This window comes from Corvus kubaryi, unplaced genomic scaffold (assembly GCF_017639235.1).
Source record: "Corvus kubaryi isolate FWS band 111438036 unplaced genomic scaffold, C.kubaryi_AGA036_p1.0 137, whole genome shotgun sequence".
Taxonomy (NCBI): domain Eukaryota; kingdom Metazoa; phylum Chordata; class Aves; order Passeriformes; family Corvidae; genus Corvus; species Corvus kubaryi.
In genome coordinates, this window is record NW_024580671.1 from 8,663,488 (window position 1) to 8,682,195 (window position 18,708).

The 18,708-nt window shown below is 37.2% G+C and overlaps 1 protein-coding gene across 3 annotated transcripts in view; it reads right to left on the reverse strand.

The window, feature by feature from the left end:
• CNOT2 (CCR4-NOT transcription complex subunit 2) overlaps nucleotides 1-18,708 on the reverse strand; it is an 82,053-nt gene that overhangs the window by 24,292 nt on the left and 39,053 nt on the right. For 2 of the 3 annotated variants that reach the window (XM_042017777.1, XM_042017778.1), the window contains exon 2: nucleotides 9,505-9,627. In XM_042017777.1, the coding sequence (XP_041873711.1) occupies nucleotides 9,505-9,615 (111 nt within the window). In that variant the 5' untranslated portion in view covers nucleotides 9,616-9,627. Of the gene's footprint in view, nucleotides 1-9,504; nucleotides 9,629-18,708 lie in introns of all 3 variants that reach the window. The other variant, XM_042017779.1, reaches the window with a different exon arrangement.

Below are 18,708 nucleotides of genomic sequence, written 5' to 3' on the forward strand. Positions count from 1 at the left end.
TTATACTCACACATATTAAGAACAAAGTGCACATATTTGATAGTAAGCAACTACAGGAACAAACGTCCATACTAGTGTACATAGGCGATTTGAAACAGCAAGACAAGATCTTCTTTCTTAGTGAAGAACTCACTGTGAACAAAAACCCACTTCAAGTAACAACCAATGGCTTCAGCTCAGCATTCGTATAACCAAGTTCACAGGCCATAGCTGCATCAGCAAGTGAGGCAGCCAGAGGGAAGAACATTTGTAAAAAAAAAAAGTTGGCTCTGGGGGCCTAACAGCTACTGTATGGTTTCCTAACTAAAACACTTGATGCCATGGACGAGTGGACTAGCCAATTAGCGAGTAGTACATGTCTGGTGCACTGCTGAAACATCACTTCCAACCTGTTTTTATTCAGAAGGAATAAAATTCACTCACACTAATGTTGCTCTGCAATACGAACCAATGCATGATGAAGTGGGGACACTTGGGAGACAAGACTTCAAAAGCATACTTCCCCCCCAAACCAATCAACTGATGTTCATTAAACACTGATAAAACAAGCTGACACAGTAGTTTTTAAGAAAGGAAAGACAAAGTAAAATGGTGAAGTTAAAAAAACGGCATTCAAATTTGATATATTGGAAAATCCTAGAACATGTTGCAAGGTGTGAAAAATTCTAATTCTATGGGGAAAAAATGAGAGGCAGAAAGTTATAAGACAATGATAAAGGCACAGACAATGATAAAGGCACACAAGTTCGAAAATAAAAACCAACAAACCAGACACTGAGATAGAAACATCAGTCAGAAAGTACTACCAGCTTTGGGACAGATAAGCAAAGCAGTTAAGCCAAAAAAGAACATCCCAGAACCACAGCTGCTCGGGGAATTCAAAAATTGCTGTGATGGCATGTGATGTAATAAGCAGAAGATGGTACAGACCTCAGCATAAAAATCTTTTATTTATAATGTTAATTTGGAGTAAAAAGCTCCATAATTAAACCCCCAAGAGGCACTAGATTACTTTAAAGAGAGGAAAAAAAAGAATCCCACCTCTTGTACAATGAATACTACTTGATTTTTAAAATTCATTTAAAAGCAGTAGCAAATAATATTTATTGAACACTGCTTATTTTGAAACATTGCAAAGTAGGTCACATCTATTGTGCCACTTACTTTTACATGAAAAGTTAATTGCAAAATGACTTGTAGAGAAACCTTTATAGAAAACCATAATAAAGGCCAAGCGTTGAATTCAGTAAGTCTGATAACTTCATGTCATAACATGCTTAGAACACCAAAGACAACAAGCCTCAAGAAGGAATTAATAAAAAATCCTGTGGATCTGTTACAGGAAGATTAAATGCAGCGTTTCTCAAATCTCATAGAGAACAAATACAGTCTTATGGGTATCTCACTTATTCCATCTCTACTTTATTAAACACCTTTTTCTGTCATATCTAAGTAAGGAACAATTTAAAATTGTCTTGTTTTTCTATTATTTCCATACAATTTAGACCAAGAAAAAAAAATTAAATTCAGCAAAACCTTAACCTATTCTACCAAAATTTCTTGATTTGCATTCAAACCCTCCGCACCACTATGATAGTCTACTCAAACTTGGTCTACCAAAGATAATGAAGATTCAAGATGAATGGCATTAGTATTACTAAAAACATTCCTTCTGGCATTTTGCAATCATTATTTCATCTGACTGGGCTACTTGCTACATGACACAGAAAATAAAACAGCTCTCCATGAGCATGCTTGCAACTGTGACTGGAAGTCACTTGAATTTTTTTAGTCTATAACAGCCAAAGGTCATAACCTTAATAAAAACCAAAGCAGGCTAAGACTTAAGGTGACTAAAGCATCTTCCAGTTGTTAAGACCTACTAAGTTTTACACAATTATGTCAGAATCTTAGGGAAAAAATGCTCAGAATTATAGTTGCAACAACCTAAATCAATTTGCTAGTGGTTAACAACCACAAAACCCAGCATGGAATTTCTTCTTTTCCAACCTTGTATCACCAAACTAGGCAGATTTTTTTTCAATTAGCTTTCCCTGTGTTGTTATTAGGAGACAGAGGAGGCCTAAGACTTGCCACTCCCATGGGACAAGGCGACAAGTGAGCAAAAACGACGTTGTGTAACATGAAGGGTGCACTCTGCCAGCATACTGGAAAGACCAACACTCAGTACTGGCAGGCTGAAAGACTAAGTTGATGACGGTCAACTTAAGATGGATATCATTTTACTCACGAGCCTCAAACAGTGACAGGGCAATTTTGATCATGGAAGATCATGCATCTAAACTCAAACCAACTGATGATCCAAGTAGATGGCCCAATTTTTCTGGACTGGTCCACACCAAGAATCAATAAGCTGTAAGGGGCTATCAGACAATTTCCTATCCCTAGTGCTGAACAAGATTTTACTTTAACTGCTTTCATTACTCTTGATCAGTTTACTGCAATAAGTTCATTTGAGAGTGTCAACAGATCTCGAAAAACCAGCACCAGGAAATGCTTACATTTGCCAGAACTGCGAAAAAACTGCTGCACTTTGCAACCCTCTCAGCAGAGTGGAGAACATAGGCTGCAGCCCTCCTGAAAGCAGAGGGAGGTGGTAGGAGGGAGGTCCAGTGGCAGAGCTGGCTGAACAGGCTCCTGCCTCCCCGTGCACTGCAGCATCCTGCCTCTTCCAAGCAAAGCCCCAGCTCAGTGTGGGGACAGCTGCCTGTCACCATCACTGCCGTGGTAGCACACACTGGCAGGGTGGCACCAAGAAAACTCAGTAAAGCAATTCTGTGAAGGCCGCTACATTATGTAGTTATAGCCCAAAGCTACTTTCTTAAACATGAGGCAAGCTGTAGCTAAAATACATTGATCTAGCACTACAAAGTCAACCCCTAAAAGCAAAATATGTTAGAATAAGCAAGTTTGTGAGTAATATCAGGCCTGATAAATGATGGGTTTCTCACAGATGCAAACATCAGCATAATTTTGTATTTACACTACTTTATTTCTGGTATCTACCATCTGTGCTGCACTACTTAATAACAACGTCTGACCCACAGCCTCAAAAGAAGAAAGCGTTATACTGACGTAAAAAACAGTAGTAAAACTAGTCAACAAATAACAGATAAAAATACGTATTTTTCTAGACTGACAGTTTTTAGTAGTGTTATTAGTCTTCCTCTTTAAACCATCTTTTAATACAGCACTCACAAAATTCCCATTTTACATTAAAGTATTTCCAAATCTCAGTATCATAAATCAATGAAAACCTTGTATACATATATAAATACAGGTTATTATCTGCCAGTGAAAATTACTACTGATGTAAATGATTTGTGAAATATAAATCCAAGTACAATACTGGAAAATAAATGAAATTTTATTCTATCTTTCATATTTCATCACTTCTGGTTGGTTGTGATCTTCTGCCTCTAGCAGCACTTGGGAAGTACAAGGAGGTAGGACCACGCTGTTGATGCCAGCAATATCTCAAGATCTTAGAGACAAGATGCTGCTTTTGAATGACAGTGACATTATTTATGTGAGGTTAAGATGGCTACCGAAGTAAAGCTCTAAAAACAAGTTCTCCCTGTGTAGAGACATTGTTTGATAGTACAGTTTATCAATGAGCCAAATGACTACTGAAAGCTCATTGACAAATGCTATAAAAACTGCCAAAGCAATTAAGAACTAGGACAACAAAGCAAGTATTTTATACCAACTAAATAACTAGCTGCATACAAAAAAACCCAAACAAAATGCCCACCACTGAGCTCATAAACCATCAATATTACAAACCAGCATGTTCAATGAACTGAGTTATTGGGTAAGAAACCATAACCTTCCCATTCTAGAAAATGCAGATGATTTTATGCATGGAATTAAGCTAGTTCAAGGCACCACTTCAAAAGCTAAAGCTGACATATAAAAATTACTATACATTGTGAAGTGGAGATGCAGCAAAATAAAGCTTCTAGATGAAGATGGAGCACAGAAAAGTACAGAACACCTACCATAGTAATTTAATTATTCTATTAAAAGCCTAAATACAAACTCAGTCATAGTGAAAGTTATACTACAGTCATCAATAGTAAAATTAATGTCCTTGTGACATAATTCCAAATTGTAAAGGGATGTGAACTAACTTACATTCAAACTTTTGTCAGATACATACCTGCATACTGTGTGAAATAGTATAAAAAACCACTTTTGACCCTAAGAAAAATGACTTTATGATGTATTGTTTCATTCGATAAATCCATTTAGGTAAACTTACAGGTGACACAGTAAAGGGCACATTTTATATTTGAAACTTTTTTGTTCTTTCAGCATACTGTATATCTTTCTTACGAAAATGCACACTATAGGCAGAAAGACGATAGGCTCTGAAAGGGAACTGCAATGAAACACAAAGTTCCTTGAATTTTTACCAATCTCATTTCCTGCAAGTCCTTCCAACTATTTTCATCAATGGCATTGCAATTTTCATACTCCTAAAGTTTGTTTGTTTCCATCAGGGTTTTTGCTTTGTGGTTTTTTGGTTTTTTTTTTTCTTTTGTTGGTTGAGTTTCTTAAAAAAAAAACCCTTTTGTATACTCAGAAATACATGCAAGGAATGTTTAATCACTCTTCTGGAAGGTGAAAAGTAACTGTTGCTTTGTAACTCACACTTCAAAGAGTGAAGCCTAAACCATGTGTTTCACAAAGAAAGCAGGGCAAACCAACTCACTACTCAGTCAAATCTACAAGAATGTTTACGTGCAAAGTAATGCATGTGAAAATATTAATTTGCCATTTACAATTAAAGACATTAATCTATTTATTTCTCAAAATAAACTCCAGGGGTTTTTCTCCCTCCACAAATGGATCAAAACTATTCAGACAATTACAAGTTAGGTTAATGTACAGTATCTCCATTCAGCCAACCAGCACTGGTGCGAATGCTACAACTGCTCCTGACACAAGGGGGTTTCATGGGAATTCTTAAATACATACAACTCCATATGAAGCATCTGAAGTAAAATTATGACTAAGGCAAGAAAGATACCTTAGAAAACAAGATATCAGACTTCCTCAGAATCCTAAAATAATAGCATTAGAAAGTCAGCAATTCATCTGAAACAATGAGATTCAGCAACCTTAAAGCCAAAGTTGTCTCCAGAAGACTGACTAAACTCTTAAACATTTAGTTTCCAAAACTTAGCAAGATTCTGGATCTCAATCACAATGGCGAGCTAAGCCTTCAGGTTTTTCTCTCTTGTAGAAGTACCAACTCCTTATAAGGCCAAGCATTTCAAAACACAGTAAAAGTAAAGGTTCTATAAATCAGTTTAATAGAATCACAGTAAAAGGCCTTTGACCACCTTTCATTGTACCAGCACCACTGACATCTGCCTTCGTGCAACTGTCTCATGACAGAGGAACTCCTGAATTTCATCCACCACAGACATGCTTCAGCTCAGGATGGAAGAAACTTCGGGAAAGCAGGCTCCCAGAATCAACAACCCATTCTTCTGTACTCAGTATCCAAATCTGAGAACTTCCTAGTGCCAGGGAGCTAGATAAACAATTGCAATGAGACAAATCTAATCTTCAAGCTAGATCTCACCTGCCACAACTAAAGGTAAAAATCAGAAGTACTACTACTACCTTACAGCAAGCATTTTACTAACTGTTGAGCAACTGGGAAAGAAAATGAACAGCAAAGCATTGGGCCAAGATTTGAAAAAAACATTAACTGAAAAAATCTCCTAACTTTCCTGATTGGGCAGACCTTCATTAAAATGCATGTCTGTCTACTGTCAGATTTATGACGACAGTTCAGAGCAACAGAAGATGCTCTGGTCTTACACTCTCATGTACACATTTTCAGTAGATTGGGCTAGATTGGTCAAACCTTGTGGAGCCCTTCTTACATTCTCATACATCAGAAATCAGAGAAGTTCAGACTGAATAGCTCCAATCTTTTCTCAAAGCTCATCTGCATTTTTGTTTTGTTCATTTAAAAACTGTAGTTTCAAAAGTACAGGAAGGGCCTTGAGTTACTAATTTCTACCACTGTCACTCTATCCAAATAAAAATACATGTATTCATGTCCTGAAAATTATTTTGCTGAGTGCACAGACAGCTTAATTAAGTTGGTGAAATTAGCCACAAGTAAGCCCTGCAATTATTTTGTGGGCACACAGTGCATCATCTTGTCAATTTATGTTACAAGGACCCCACTTGTTTCCAGCCAAAAGGTAAACTATTTTCTTAACCTGTTCTGTGTTCTGAAAGTACTATAAAACACCTAATTTCTTTGTTAAAGGATTACTATGACCTGGTTATCATGCACTGACCAAGTGCAGAAAAATTCACAGACAGAGCATTCATGTATATACTCTGTTCCACTTCCCTACTTAGCTCAGCAAGCGTGTAATGACTCAAGGCAAAGCAACTTACTTAGTAAAAAAGAAGCATAAAATGGCTTGAGCAAAATGTAATCTCATCTAAGGAACCATAATTGCGGGCCTAAAATAACTTATCCAATCAGTATCCGTATGATCTTGGAAGCACTTGTGCATGTAACATGCAACTTTTCCATTTCTATTACCATATTAGTCCTGTTTATCTAGAACTCCTTTCTCTAACGAAAAAACAGGTAATTTAAAAGAAAACTTCTAGCTCTTAGCTACACTTGAGGCTGAAACAAAAGTAACATGTCCAAAATTATTTGCTGCTAGTTCTCTTCCCACGTCAAAAGCCTTTGAAGTTTAAGACAGGACTTGGCTTGACTTTACTGTAAAAATAAGTTTTGTAAAAGTAAGTTCTGAAGTTTATACAAATATGCTTGCAATAATAGTCCTTACTCCAAATCTCAGGAGGATTTCACCATTCCCTATGTTCCTCCATTTGGAATATACATACACACACGAGCAGCAACAGTTCCTTGGAAAGTAGTAACATTCAAGATCAGACTAAGTACAACTTCAACAAAGTGAAAACCAGAAACATCTAGTTATATCCAGTATAAGGGTAAATACTAAACAAGCTTTAATCTTTCCTGAAGAACAAAATTTAAGGAGGCCATTCACAGAGGCCTCCACCAAAACCATTTTATTTCAGTTTGAAGAACTCTAGAAGATAAATGAAGCATAAATGAAGGACTCTGCATTCATACGTACATATCATACACTGGAGAGAAAAAAAATTAACATTTAAGTAATTTTTTTACAGGTCAGTTGCAAAACCCTGCAACATTAATTTTATCTGCTTTCAGTAAAGACATAAATGAAGCTGAAAATGAAAAAAGAGAGGAGTAATTTAAATTGCAGTAAAACTGCACCTTGTTTAGATAATATAAGAGTGATTTACTTCTTTCCCCAATATTTCTTCTACTTTTATTTTATTCACACAGTAGATGTGAAGACAGAAGGATTCAAAGTGCTTCAAGATCTAGAGTGCTGGAATTTTTCCCCCAGGTGTTCATAAAATTCGATTTAGCTTTCAAAGATTAGTCTTTATTAGCTTACTAGGAGAAAACTCTGAGCAATTTTACTTTAGCCTGTCAATACTGTTATCGAAACAACAGAGTCAATATATTTATTTTCATATACAACATTTTTAGCAGAATTCTAGATTAAAGACTATTTGAAAACATGGTTATTTTCAACAGGAAAAGGTTTTCAAAGCCGCAAAAGAAGTTGGAAACTAAGAGAATGTCTACCTTCTTATCTACGGTGAGCCAAATGAAACAGCAAATGGAACATGTAATACACTATATACATTTAGCTACACAAGTGATCAAAGGTGTACAGTCAGTATTATCACTGTAAATTTATTTTGATAAAAACTTATTAAGATAATAATAAGAATAGCATGTAACAGTTTAAAATTTCATAAGCATAAACTCAGAAAGTTGTAACGGTCAATAGTGAAGCTACAGGAGCTCAGGGAACCTTAAAAATGATTTGGAAATAAAATTTTAAAAAGCTTTTGCAAATCCACTCTTCTATTTCTTGTTGGAATGACATCACTCTTCTGCCAACTACAGTAGGCTTCTATGCCCCATTTTGGCCACTTCTCCCACAAGCTTTCATGATTTCTCATTTGTCATTCCTGGTGTCTGGAACACCCACCTTCCTTGTCTTGAAGTTCCATTCTAAGATCCACTTCTGCAACTGTGCCTACAGAAAAAGTAGGCAACTAAAACATTCACTGTGTCAACAATGTGCCAAGCCATCAGCTTTCACTGTGTACACTGTGCAGCATAACATTTATCTCACTTTACCTTTCTTACTACACCATAGTGATTTTTCCTTCAGTGCATGAAGTCTAAAAGTGGGGATTTAATGTACAAAAATCACTTTGGAGAAATACTGTCTATTGGTTTTAAGAGTGCTAGCTGCACCTCATGGTGAAAGGATGTATATTCAACATCATAAATACTCCATTGTGCCTATGTGCATCTGTGGTACATGCACACATGTAATCAATATAAAGAGAAAAGAACAGCCCATTTAGTTTTCTTTACACTATACTACATTTTAATCCTTTGCTAGTTCACCTGAAATTTCTTATCAATTTATGGAACTGAATTGGAAAGCCGCATTCATGCTTTTTTGTTCCATTTTGTCTGAAAAGGCCTTCTACTCTCTAAACCTGTTTTCTTCTCTTTGAAAATCTAAATTAAAATTCAGCTAAGAGTCTGTAGGAAGTGCTTATGTTGATACAGGTCAAGGTCTATCAAGACTGTGTTCACAACTGCTATTAACTTTATTTCTAGACAGTCTTGGAGGCATACCTGAAGCATTTGCACCTTTGCAAAAATTTGAACAGATATATTTTTTTTTTAAATTAAAAAGAATACGTTGCCTACACATATTAAATGCAAGCCTGCCATGAGATGGTATTACTGAGCTGCAAGTGACATGAACTTCAAGCCACACTTTCAAGTCCTCCATGTAGTTCTACACGCCACTCCATATAAAAGTGAAATACTTTACTGCCTAATTTATTTAGCTTTGGTAAGAAGCAGCAGAGCTTCAGTAATGCCAATGCAGTTCAAACACACAATTTGTCATTACAAAGAGGAAAAAATGTTTAGGAATTACTAGTTTCGTAACTTTGTGGCTCTACAAATAGGAGAAATAGCTAACTTAGACTACTTCAGCAAACAAATTGCATAAGGCGTTTTCAGAAACTAAAAATGGCTGAAGATGTAAAACGCAAAACCACAACAAAAAAAACTTTGTAGACACAGCATGCAAGCACAAGATATAATCAATAACTCAATTTAAATTACAAATACAATTCTTCAAGATGAAAAAAAACCAGCCACTGGCAAGCATACGGCTGAAGTTCACATGAATAAATTCACTAAAATTAAAGCACTTGCCACTGGAAACAGCCACGTACAGCTTAAAGCTAAATGAAGCCTCTCCTCACGTACATTTCACATACTTGATATCACCCCAGTACTGAAAGAAGAAAAAATAAGTTTATTCAACTTACATCTTTTTCTGACCGATGTGGGAACATCGATGATTGGCTGTAGTACATGTTCTCATCATGGTAGTCACCATCAACTCCCTCTACAAACTTCTTCCTTGAAGCACCAAACATGCTGTTTGTCACCTAAATAAGAAGAAAACTTATTATATACCATACATGATTTGGTTTGCTACATCCTTGGTATATGTTTTAAATATATATATGTAAGGATTGTTAAAAACCCCTGTCTCTAAATATCTGGAAATTCCGCTTAAAAATACTTTCCCATATATTGCCAATGTAATGGTTCTTTCAAGAGGGATTTTCATCTGACATAAACTCATATTCCAGAAACAACTGGGGTGGGGAGAGGGGACACGTTTCATTTTCTGGAAGAGTGATGTTACGTTTATTGTTTTTTGAGTTCCATGACCTTACACCCAAGCTTATTTAAAACTACAATGTGTCAGAAAACAAAAGAGCAAACTTCCCTAGTTTTCCTCTCCTCAGGTACACATTTTCAACCTAAAAGGAAATAATTAAGGAATATTCTTTAGAGCTCAGCCACCTTAAAAGAAATAACAAAAATAAAAGAGAGGAAAAAAAAAAAAAAAGATCCGTGAAATCTTCCATGTCTCATCACCTGAACTTGGAACACCAGCTTTCTACTTAACCCCACTCAGATCCATGATTAAGTAAGGGAAGGTTGAGCTTGACCACACTCAACAACCTCATCACAGACTGGCAAAGTTACGGCAGACAGCCCATAAAAGCCCACTAGATTTTATTTTATCCTTACTCCCAGGAGCACACACGCACACAGAGCTGCTAAGTCAGGAAATGGAAACTAAAGAAACAGCAGCCACACAGCTGGTCACAGAACCTTAATTCATTAGCAAATTTAATCCTGCAGCAAGGTCATACAATGTCACTAAAGCATCTACTGCACACAGTGCATACTTATATACCTGACTCTCATTTAATCATCTGACTATGAAGCTACAGCCCAGCACAGTGTGCACTAACCAAGCACTGTTTTAACCAAACAGGTTAACATTCAAACCAGTGAAGCAGCACATGCAGGTCAGCACAGAGCAACCTGCCCAGTTTCTTGTACCATATGGGGAGACTGGAGAGAGTGCAACCAACAGGATGACAATCAACCCTGAGCTATTGCCCTACGTAATTTATCTTCACAAGGATCCTTATCATCTTCAAAGTTAAGGAAGCTAAGGTACAGTTAACTTTTGAAATGTTCTGAACCTTAAGATTTACTATCTTCACTACAGCATTAGATAAATTTAAAAAAACATGATTTTAAACATTTTTTTTTTAAGTCAGTTTGCACTACCTTAGGCTCATGCTTGAAACTGAAATTTCAAGATATTTCTTTTGGTTGGCTGCAAGAAGAGTTACTTTCAGCCAGAAATCCTCTTGACAGAAATCCCTGCTGACACAAAAGTACTGTGATATTCCTCACCATGTGGCTTATTCAAATTTCACCTTTACTGATGAAGATTTCTAGGCAGTGTTTAAATAACACGGTTGTTCCTATACTGGTAAGAACTAAACCCCATGATTTCAAAGTCATAGTACTTTTTAGTAAAAGCAGTCAACACCTGGGATGCATTTAATACAGCTATACTCACTGAATAGTCTCAAAACATTTGGCTAAACACAAGTCTATTGCACTACTCCTACAAGAGGATTTCAGATATTCAGTCTACTGATATTCCAGAACAAATGTAAAATCTGTTACAAATAGGTGAAGGATGGCATGTAAAGGTACTGTATACCCTCCCCAGATGGAACTTGTATTTTATGTTTTTTACAAAAGATGTGCAAATATAAGGTCCCACAGTGCTAGAATGTGATCAGCTGACTTTCACACTTACAGTGAAGCTTTCATTACACTGTAAGCATATCCCACTGTGTCAATCCCCTTACAATGCAATTATCACCTACCAGATGGGATGGAGCATTTAACAGGCTAAGGGATTATCTTGTCCTTTGCTCTGCCTGAGTAAAGTGCAGAGAGATGAGCAGTTGCCTTTAACTGCAGTAAAAAGGATAGTGAAATGCCTTGGCAAAGCTATCTTCAGCAATGAAGAGAAGGTGGAGTCTCATCCAACTACTGCTCCTGAGAAGCAGAAAAGCAGCTTCTCACAAGTCCCAAAGAATTCTTTGGTGCTCCTTTAACAATACCTGGGATAAGAAAAGGATTATTCTTTTGCCACATAACCTTTTCTTGTGATACGTCATCACAGTAACAACTGATTCATGATAGAAAGCAATTCAGTGACACTGACACACACGGTACTGTACTAATGTAATACCTAACCCTGAGCTACAATACAGGAGCTATATAAGGGGAAAAAACTATTCTGTTTTTGACCCTGCAGATTTTGATCTTATTTCTGCAAAGGTCTACACGTGGCTGGCTACATATGTACTGTAAAGACTTCTGAGTCAGCAGGTCAGAGCTCTCAAAATATATGTCGATAGCTGCTGCAAGAAACTTCGTATGTCCAAATATAAAGTCTTTCTACTGAAAAGCTGACAGATATTTTAAATTCTCTACTAAATTCAAACTTTCCAGAAGATTATTTTCTATACTGATAATCATATATGACAGTGGCCTAAAAAACTAATCAAGGCTATACCCTGAAGACAGATGAAGTACAATGGTATTAATATGGAGTCTGACAAGAGCATGGTTATTAAGAAAGAAATGAAGAAAACTTAATAATTAGATAAATATTGATATTTTTATTGGAAATCCATATTTCTACAAGACACCTAACAGAACTGTGCTGATGAACTCCAGAGAACAGAGCAGGCTGCAGCTGTAGGGGAAGAGAGGAAGGCTGAGGAGCCTGCAGTGCTCTTGTCTACCACCCAGCTGCATCACTGCACCCAACTACCCTGAAGACTGCCAAAAACTTTTTGCCAAGACTGACACTTCCTCACAGCAGCATTATTATAAGTGATTTTGTGTTGTTCAACTCTGCCAAGTGAAGCAGTCGCATGCAATGTTCAAGCTATCCAAACTCCCACTGAGGGAAGTGGTACAGGCACTGGAAGGCATTCTGGCAACTGCCTACACCCCTAACAGGATTCCACTCCACTAGAAAGAGTTGTCACCTGTTCTTAGGGTGAACCACAGCACAGATCACAACAGAGAAATGCGGTGGCACAATTCACACTGCTATCCAGCCCTGTCACAAAACTAACAGCAGAATAACATGAGGTGAGCTGCTAAAAACCAGTAACGGGAAGAGGAGGAACTGGGATTAGAGACTTCAGCTGCAGCTGCTGTAGCCAGGTTGCTTACTTTGTGCTCATTCTGAAGCTGAAACCAGCAGACAATTTATCTACTTCCCAATAGTCACTGGTGACAGTAAATGGCTGGCAGACTTCTGAATCAGAGCACTTATCCCCATGCAGACTTTTATATTACAGCAGGTTTATGCAATGACAGTGTCATATTGATGCCAGGTTAGCAGCAGGCACCTTCCAATCCATGTCAACTTGTTCCGGTATTCATGAATATACTCATTAGTCATTCATGCTACAAGCATATGCACAGATATTGGAAAAACACTGCTGTGGTACTCTTTGTAAGAAGGTGTGAGAATAACTGGGTCGGCACCAAATGCAGGCAGATCTGCAGATGGAACTTAGCTGCTTATTTCCTAGGACAAGAATGCACCAGGAAATCTCACACAGTTCCCTTTTCACAGACTGATAGATCACTGCCCAATCAGCTATGAAAGTAAATACAGCAAAGTTCATGAAGCACTTACAAATAAATTTTAAACCCTTTGGAAAGTAACAGTGACCTGAGGTTTTGGACCTTCAGGTACAGGGTCTATACTGGTGAGGTGAAGAAAGGTAGAAATCAGCTCTTATACAAGTTCCTCATTCATACATATACACGCACACACACACAGAGGCCAACACAATCTGACAGAAATGGCATGGTAACTGCGTGGCAATTTTATTAAGCGAAGAATTCTTGCCTCTCAGACTAATGTCACACAGATCTCTCTCCTAATCCTCTAACTACTCTTCCTATTCTACTGTGGGAACTCAGCTCTCTGTTGCACAAGACACACTGGCAGTGTAACCATTCATTAAAAATGTAAAAACGGTGCATTTAGGTCAGTTCATCCTTTAGCATAATATTGCATAAGTACTTGCAACTCCCACTGGTAGACCCATGCAAAATATTATTAGAAAATATTCATGGTGACACAGGAAAGAAAGGGAAGGAACTAGATGTTAAGAGAACTAACCAGCCACGTGGCCACAAACCACATCCACTTCTGATCAAGTGTGCTTCTTTCAAAGCATGAGCTGCACCTGGGTCAGGGCAAGCCTTGGTATCAACACAAGCTGGGAGGTGAACAGCTCGAGAGCAGCCCTGCTGAGAAGGACTTGGGTGTGTTGATGAATGAGAGGCTGGACACCTGCCAGCAATGTGCACTCATAGACCAGAGAGCCAACTGGATCTTGGGCATCCAAAGCAGCATGGCCAGGAGGGAGGGGATTCTGCCCCTCTGCTCTGCTCTGGTGAGACCCCACCTGGAGAGCTGCACCCAGCTCTGGGGTCCCCAGCATGGGAAGGACATTGCCTTAATGGAATGAATCCACAGGAGGCCACCAAGATGATTACAGGGATGGAACACCTCTCCTATGAGGAAAGGCTGAGAGAAATGGGATTATTCAGCCTGGAAAAGGTTTGGGGGTGATTTAATTGTGGCCTTCCAGTACCTGAAGGGAACCTAGACAAAATATGGATCATATATAGACAAAATATGGATCATATAGTGACAGGACAAGAGGGAACAGCTTTACACTGACAGCAAGTAGGTTTAAATTAATGTTAGGAAGAAATTCCTTATTGTGAGGGTGATGAGGCACTGGCATAGGCTGCCCAGAGAAGTTGTGGATGCCCCATCCCCAGAGTTTTCAGGTTGGATGGGGCTGTGAGCAACCTGGTCTAGTGGAAGGTATCTCTGCCATGGCAGGGGTTTGGAACTAGATAATCTTTAAGGTCCCTTCCAGTCCAGACCACTCTATGATTCTATGTTTAAAACTCACAATTTCAAGCTAACATTAATTAATAAGCAAAATGCAGTCAGAAACCTGATAAGACCTTTAAATTCTTCTGTGGAACATTTCCTAACAACCACTACAGGAGAACTAGAAGAGCTGTACAAATGTTACGAACTTTAAGGATCTAATAACCAGTTTGCTGTGGTCATTGACCTTTATCCTTCAGCTGAGAACATAACACAAAACAATAAACAACACTTATTTTAAAAAGATTTAAAGAGAAATATTTTTATTTGTGAGGAACACTGCAGTATACTGTATTTCAGCACAAAAAAATCTGTCACCAATAACTGAAAATATCTTTGTGAAACTGAATTTGTATGGAAAAACTATTAAAAATTTTGTCTTAAGCTGCAAGAAAATCTTCAAAATTTACTTATAAAGTGGTACTATGATTGTATATTAATATGTTAGTTTAACAGCCTGAAGCAAATTATACTATTAAAAAATGAAAACTAATTATATTTTTTGTTTTGCCATATTACCATAGGCAGTGCCCAAAGAGAGCTCACTCACACCACTAACACAGCCAAATCTAAACTAAGATGATAAATCTCACAGGAGAATGAACACTTTCAAATTTCCATAGAGAAAAAAAAAAGAAAAAGCAACGTTGAACTACAACTGAACTCATCTTCATGAGAGCTGAACACTATATATAGTAATACAAGTTAAAAAAAAAAAAACAAAACCATTTCAGGAATTCCAGCAATATCTTCCCTTTCCGGCCTCTCCAGTGACTAGGGTGTTTGTCAACATGCATGCTTTCATTACATGGAAGCAATTAAAAGTTGTAATCTCAGTCTGATGTTACAGAGCTTCTACCCATTTATATACTATTGCTTCTGATCTTGCTGCCTAGGTCTTAATAAGCAAAGGCAATAATTTACTCTATTTCTTTTCTGTCACAAATCACTGTTTTCACGTAAGATAATATACTTGCACATCTGAAGTATCAGCAAAAGTGACCCTTAAAGAGCCTTTCAGTGAGAAGTAAGTGTCTCTCAAAATGCCTGTCAAAAATCATGTGAACCACCAAATCAGCCTGCAATTTAAGTCAAAATACAGAATTTGGAATTCCATCAGTTGGTTAGCTAGCATAAACTCAATTAATAGTAAAAAGTACTACTGTTTATGGTCCTATTTCTCAGCATCAAAGATAATTCCTATTTAGCCCAAAGTGAAACTGATATACAATAGAATATATATATTACCAAGTTGCTAAATGCAAAAAATATTTCAAATCCCAAACCCTCACTGATAAATTAAAGCTATTAAAAAAAAAAAAGTACACTGGTACGAATAGATACATTTAATTTTCTACACGAAAGACAAAACAAAACTAGAAGTTGAGATCCTTTGTTCTCCCATTTCACTTCACAATCACAGTCTGTCCACTTCTCCAAGGTGAATGATAACCTCCACTAGCACTGTATGATTATGCTACAATAGTCCCTCAAACAACAACTTTGTAGTACCAAAAGAACATCATCACAGCAAATGGAATCTTTCACTATATTTCTCTTTTTGTTAAAAGGTTTTTGTCCTTGATTAGCTTAATACTAGCACAGTTTTGCACCCATTGTAAGAATACAATAGTATAATAGGAATTTTGTTCATCTTTTGTTTCTGTGTGACCTGCTCTAGGTGACCCTGCCTTGGCAGGGGGTTGGACTAGATGATTTCCAGAAGTTCCTTCCAACCCTAATGATTCTGTGATCTTTAACAACTGGCTTCATATTCTTTTAAGTTACATAAGTCTTTAAGTTTCAATCTCAGAAACATGGAAGACTAAAACACCACCAAACCATGAGAGACAAATCTGTCAAAAAATTTTTAAGTTGGATAGCCTTTAGAATAAACTCCAGTACTTGTGTTTTATGATACATAAATTGATTATTTTGCAAATTCACACAGCATTGTAGAAAATAACAGCAATTGCAAAAAAAAAAAAAAATCAAGTCTCCGAGTAGTTGAAGATGCAGCTGATCTCCTTGAAACACTGCATAGTCTTTCCTTTCAAAAAGTAACTATGGCAAACAAGATGTACTGCAACCTACATGCAGGAATGCCACACAAAAATTTTGAGCATCAAGGAAATAAAGGACATATAGTTATGATTTTAGACTACCCTCCACTCCTATTCTCAAGAACAATCATCTACAGGGTAAAGTTTTACAAGTATTCTATGAAGTATAATAATGCCTTCAAAAGCTACACTAAAACCATGAATGTATGCCATATGCAAACTATATCCAAGCAATGCAGTCCCTAACATCAAAGAAGCCACAGGAATTCTCCTGAACAAGATCGGCATGCTGTTTTTAACCATCTTTAACTCTTACAAAATAAACATTATAAAGCACTCCTGAAACAGAACACCATAGCAGGAGCAGGAAAAACTATCCTACATTAAAATAATAAAACCAACATTGAAATTGCTAAAGCTGAACTTGAAATTGTGATTACAAGACACTCCATTTGGTCTCATAACATGGTTGACACTATGCCCATCCTGGGGCAGAGTCCTGCAGGTTCTCCTCCTATTAATCACAGGCAGAACACTTGGAATATATTAGAAACCAACAGTAGTTGCGGACTTGACTTTTCGTTAAGCTGGATGCCTTTTATGGGTCTGATCAATGAGTTATACTCATTAGGAAAATAATCTTCTGACAGACCATTCAACGAAATCTGAACACCTGTGAGGAAGACTTTTCAAATACAAGAAAGACAGCAAGAGATTTGCAGAAGTGACAAGGGCAAACTAACTTGTGCTCTATCTAGAGCAGCTTGGGGAGAAATCAAGATGATGAGACATGCACTCCACCTTAGTCACTGAATGACCTGACAAAGAGAAGTGTGTCTCCTTTGTAGATGTGGCAAAGAAGTCACGAGTCCTGACTACTGCACACATCTGCACACCCACACACAGTGTAAAACACACAGCTGTATTTTCTGTCAAGGACGTGGTTTAGGAATTTTGTCCACTGGGAACAAAGACTACTTGTCTGATGTTATTATAAAAATAAACTTTCCCTATAAAAACTGGTACTTGGTTAATGTAGGAATGAGTCAGTCTGAGAGAAGAGAAATTCAGCTGTAAAGTTTGTAAATAAATAAACAAAAACACTCAAAATTCCATTCCAGAAAGATAATGAAATGTCTTCAAATACTCTCATAATAAACTTATTAGTACAGTGTCACTTCTCCTGGCTCCTCAAAAATTTATTTTGCGAGTTTCTCTCAACCAGTATTTTACACCCCAGCCATAATAAAAAACTGCCATTGGAACGTATCAGAATGGCAACTTCCTACCTTCTTTTGCTTAATAACCTTTGACTCATCCCATTATGTAATTCAGACCATACTGGTTGAAAACTACTTGCAGCTTAAACTAAAAATTGATTTTGTAATTGAAAAACATTGCAGTTTGCCATATGAACTGCATTACTACTTTTGAGTATTTCACTGTTGACACAACAAGTTTCACTGCTTTTCAGAAATTACCCTTCTAGAACAAATTAGAATAAGATAACCTCTTACTCAGCAACTTCATCTACTTGAATTTTATTTCCAGTTTCATGCCTCTTCTGTTGGTTTGTGGCATGTTCTTTTAATAAAATAAATAAAAATACACTTTAACCAATTGGAAATTCTAGATCTAATCAGATGCCCTCTGGAGAATTCCTTAATAGAGCATATACAATTGTAAAGCCCAGCTTTAAAAGACCAGAAAATCCCTGTTACACTAAGTTCTTCAGAAATAACAAAATCCTACCATTCCCTCCAAGCCCCAGAGAAAGAAGTCGGAACTTGACATTTTCTTAAACATTGCAATCCTCAGAGCAAATTGATAAAAATGGAACTTCCGTGTTCAGCAAAATTCTGGTGTAGCAAACTGTGCATATGGCCAAACTCACATGATGTGCAGTCTGAAAGCTGGATCAGGTAACTGGAGAAATGAACCCATAAAGTAAAATCACATTAAGCACGTGCACATTGTTCTGAAGTTCTCAGAAATGTGACAGATTCTATAAATTTCTCATGGAAGCAAAAAAGGAAATGGTGACCAAAAAAAGCCAACAGTTCAAAGAAGTTTGC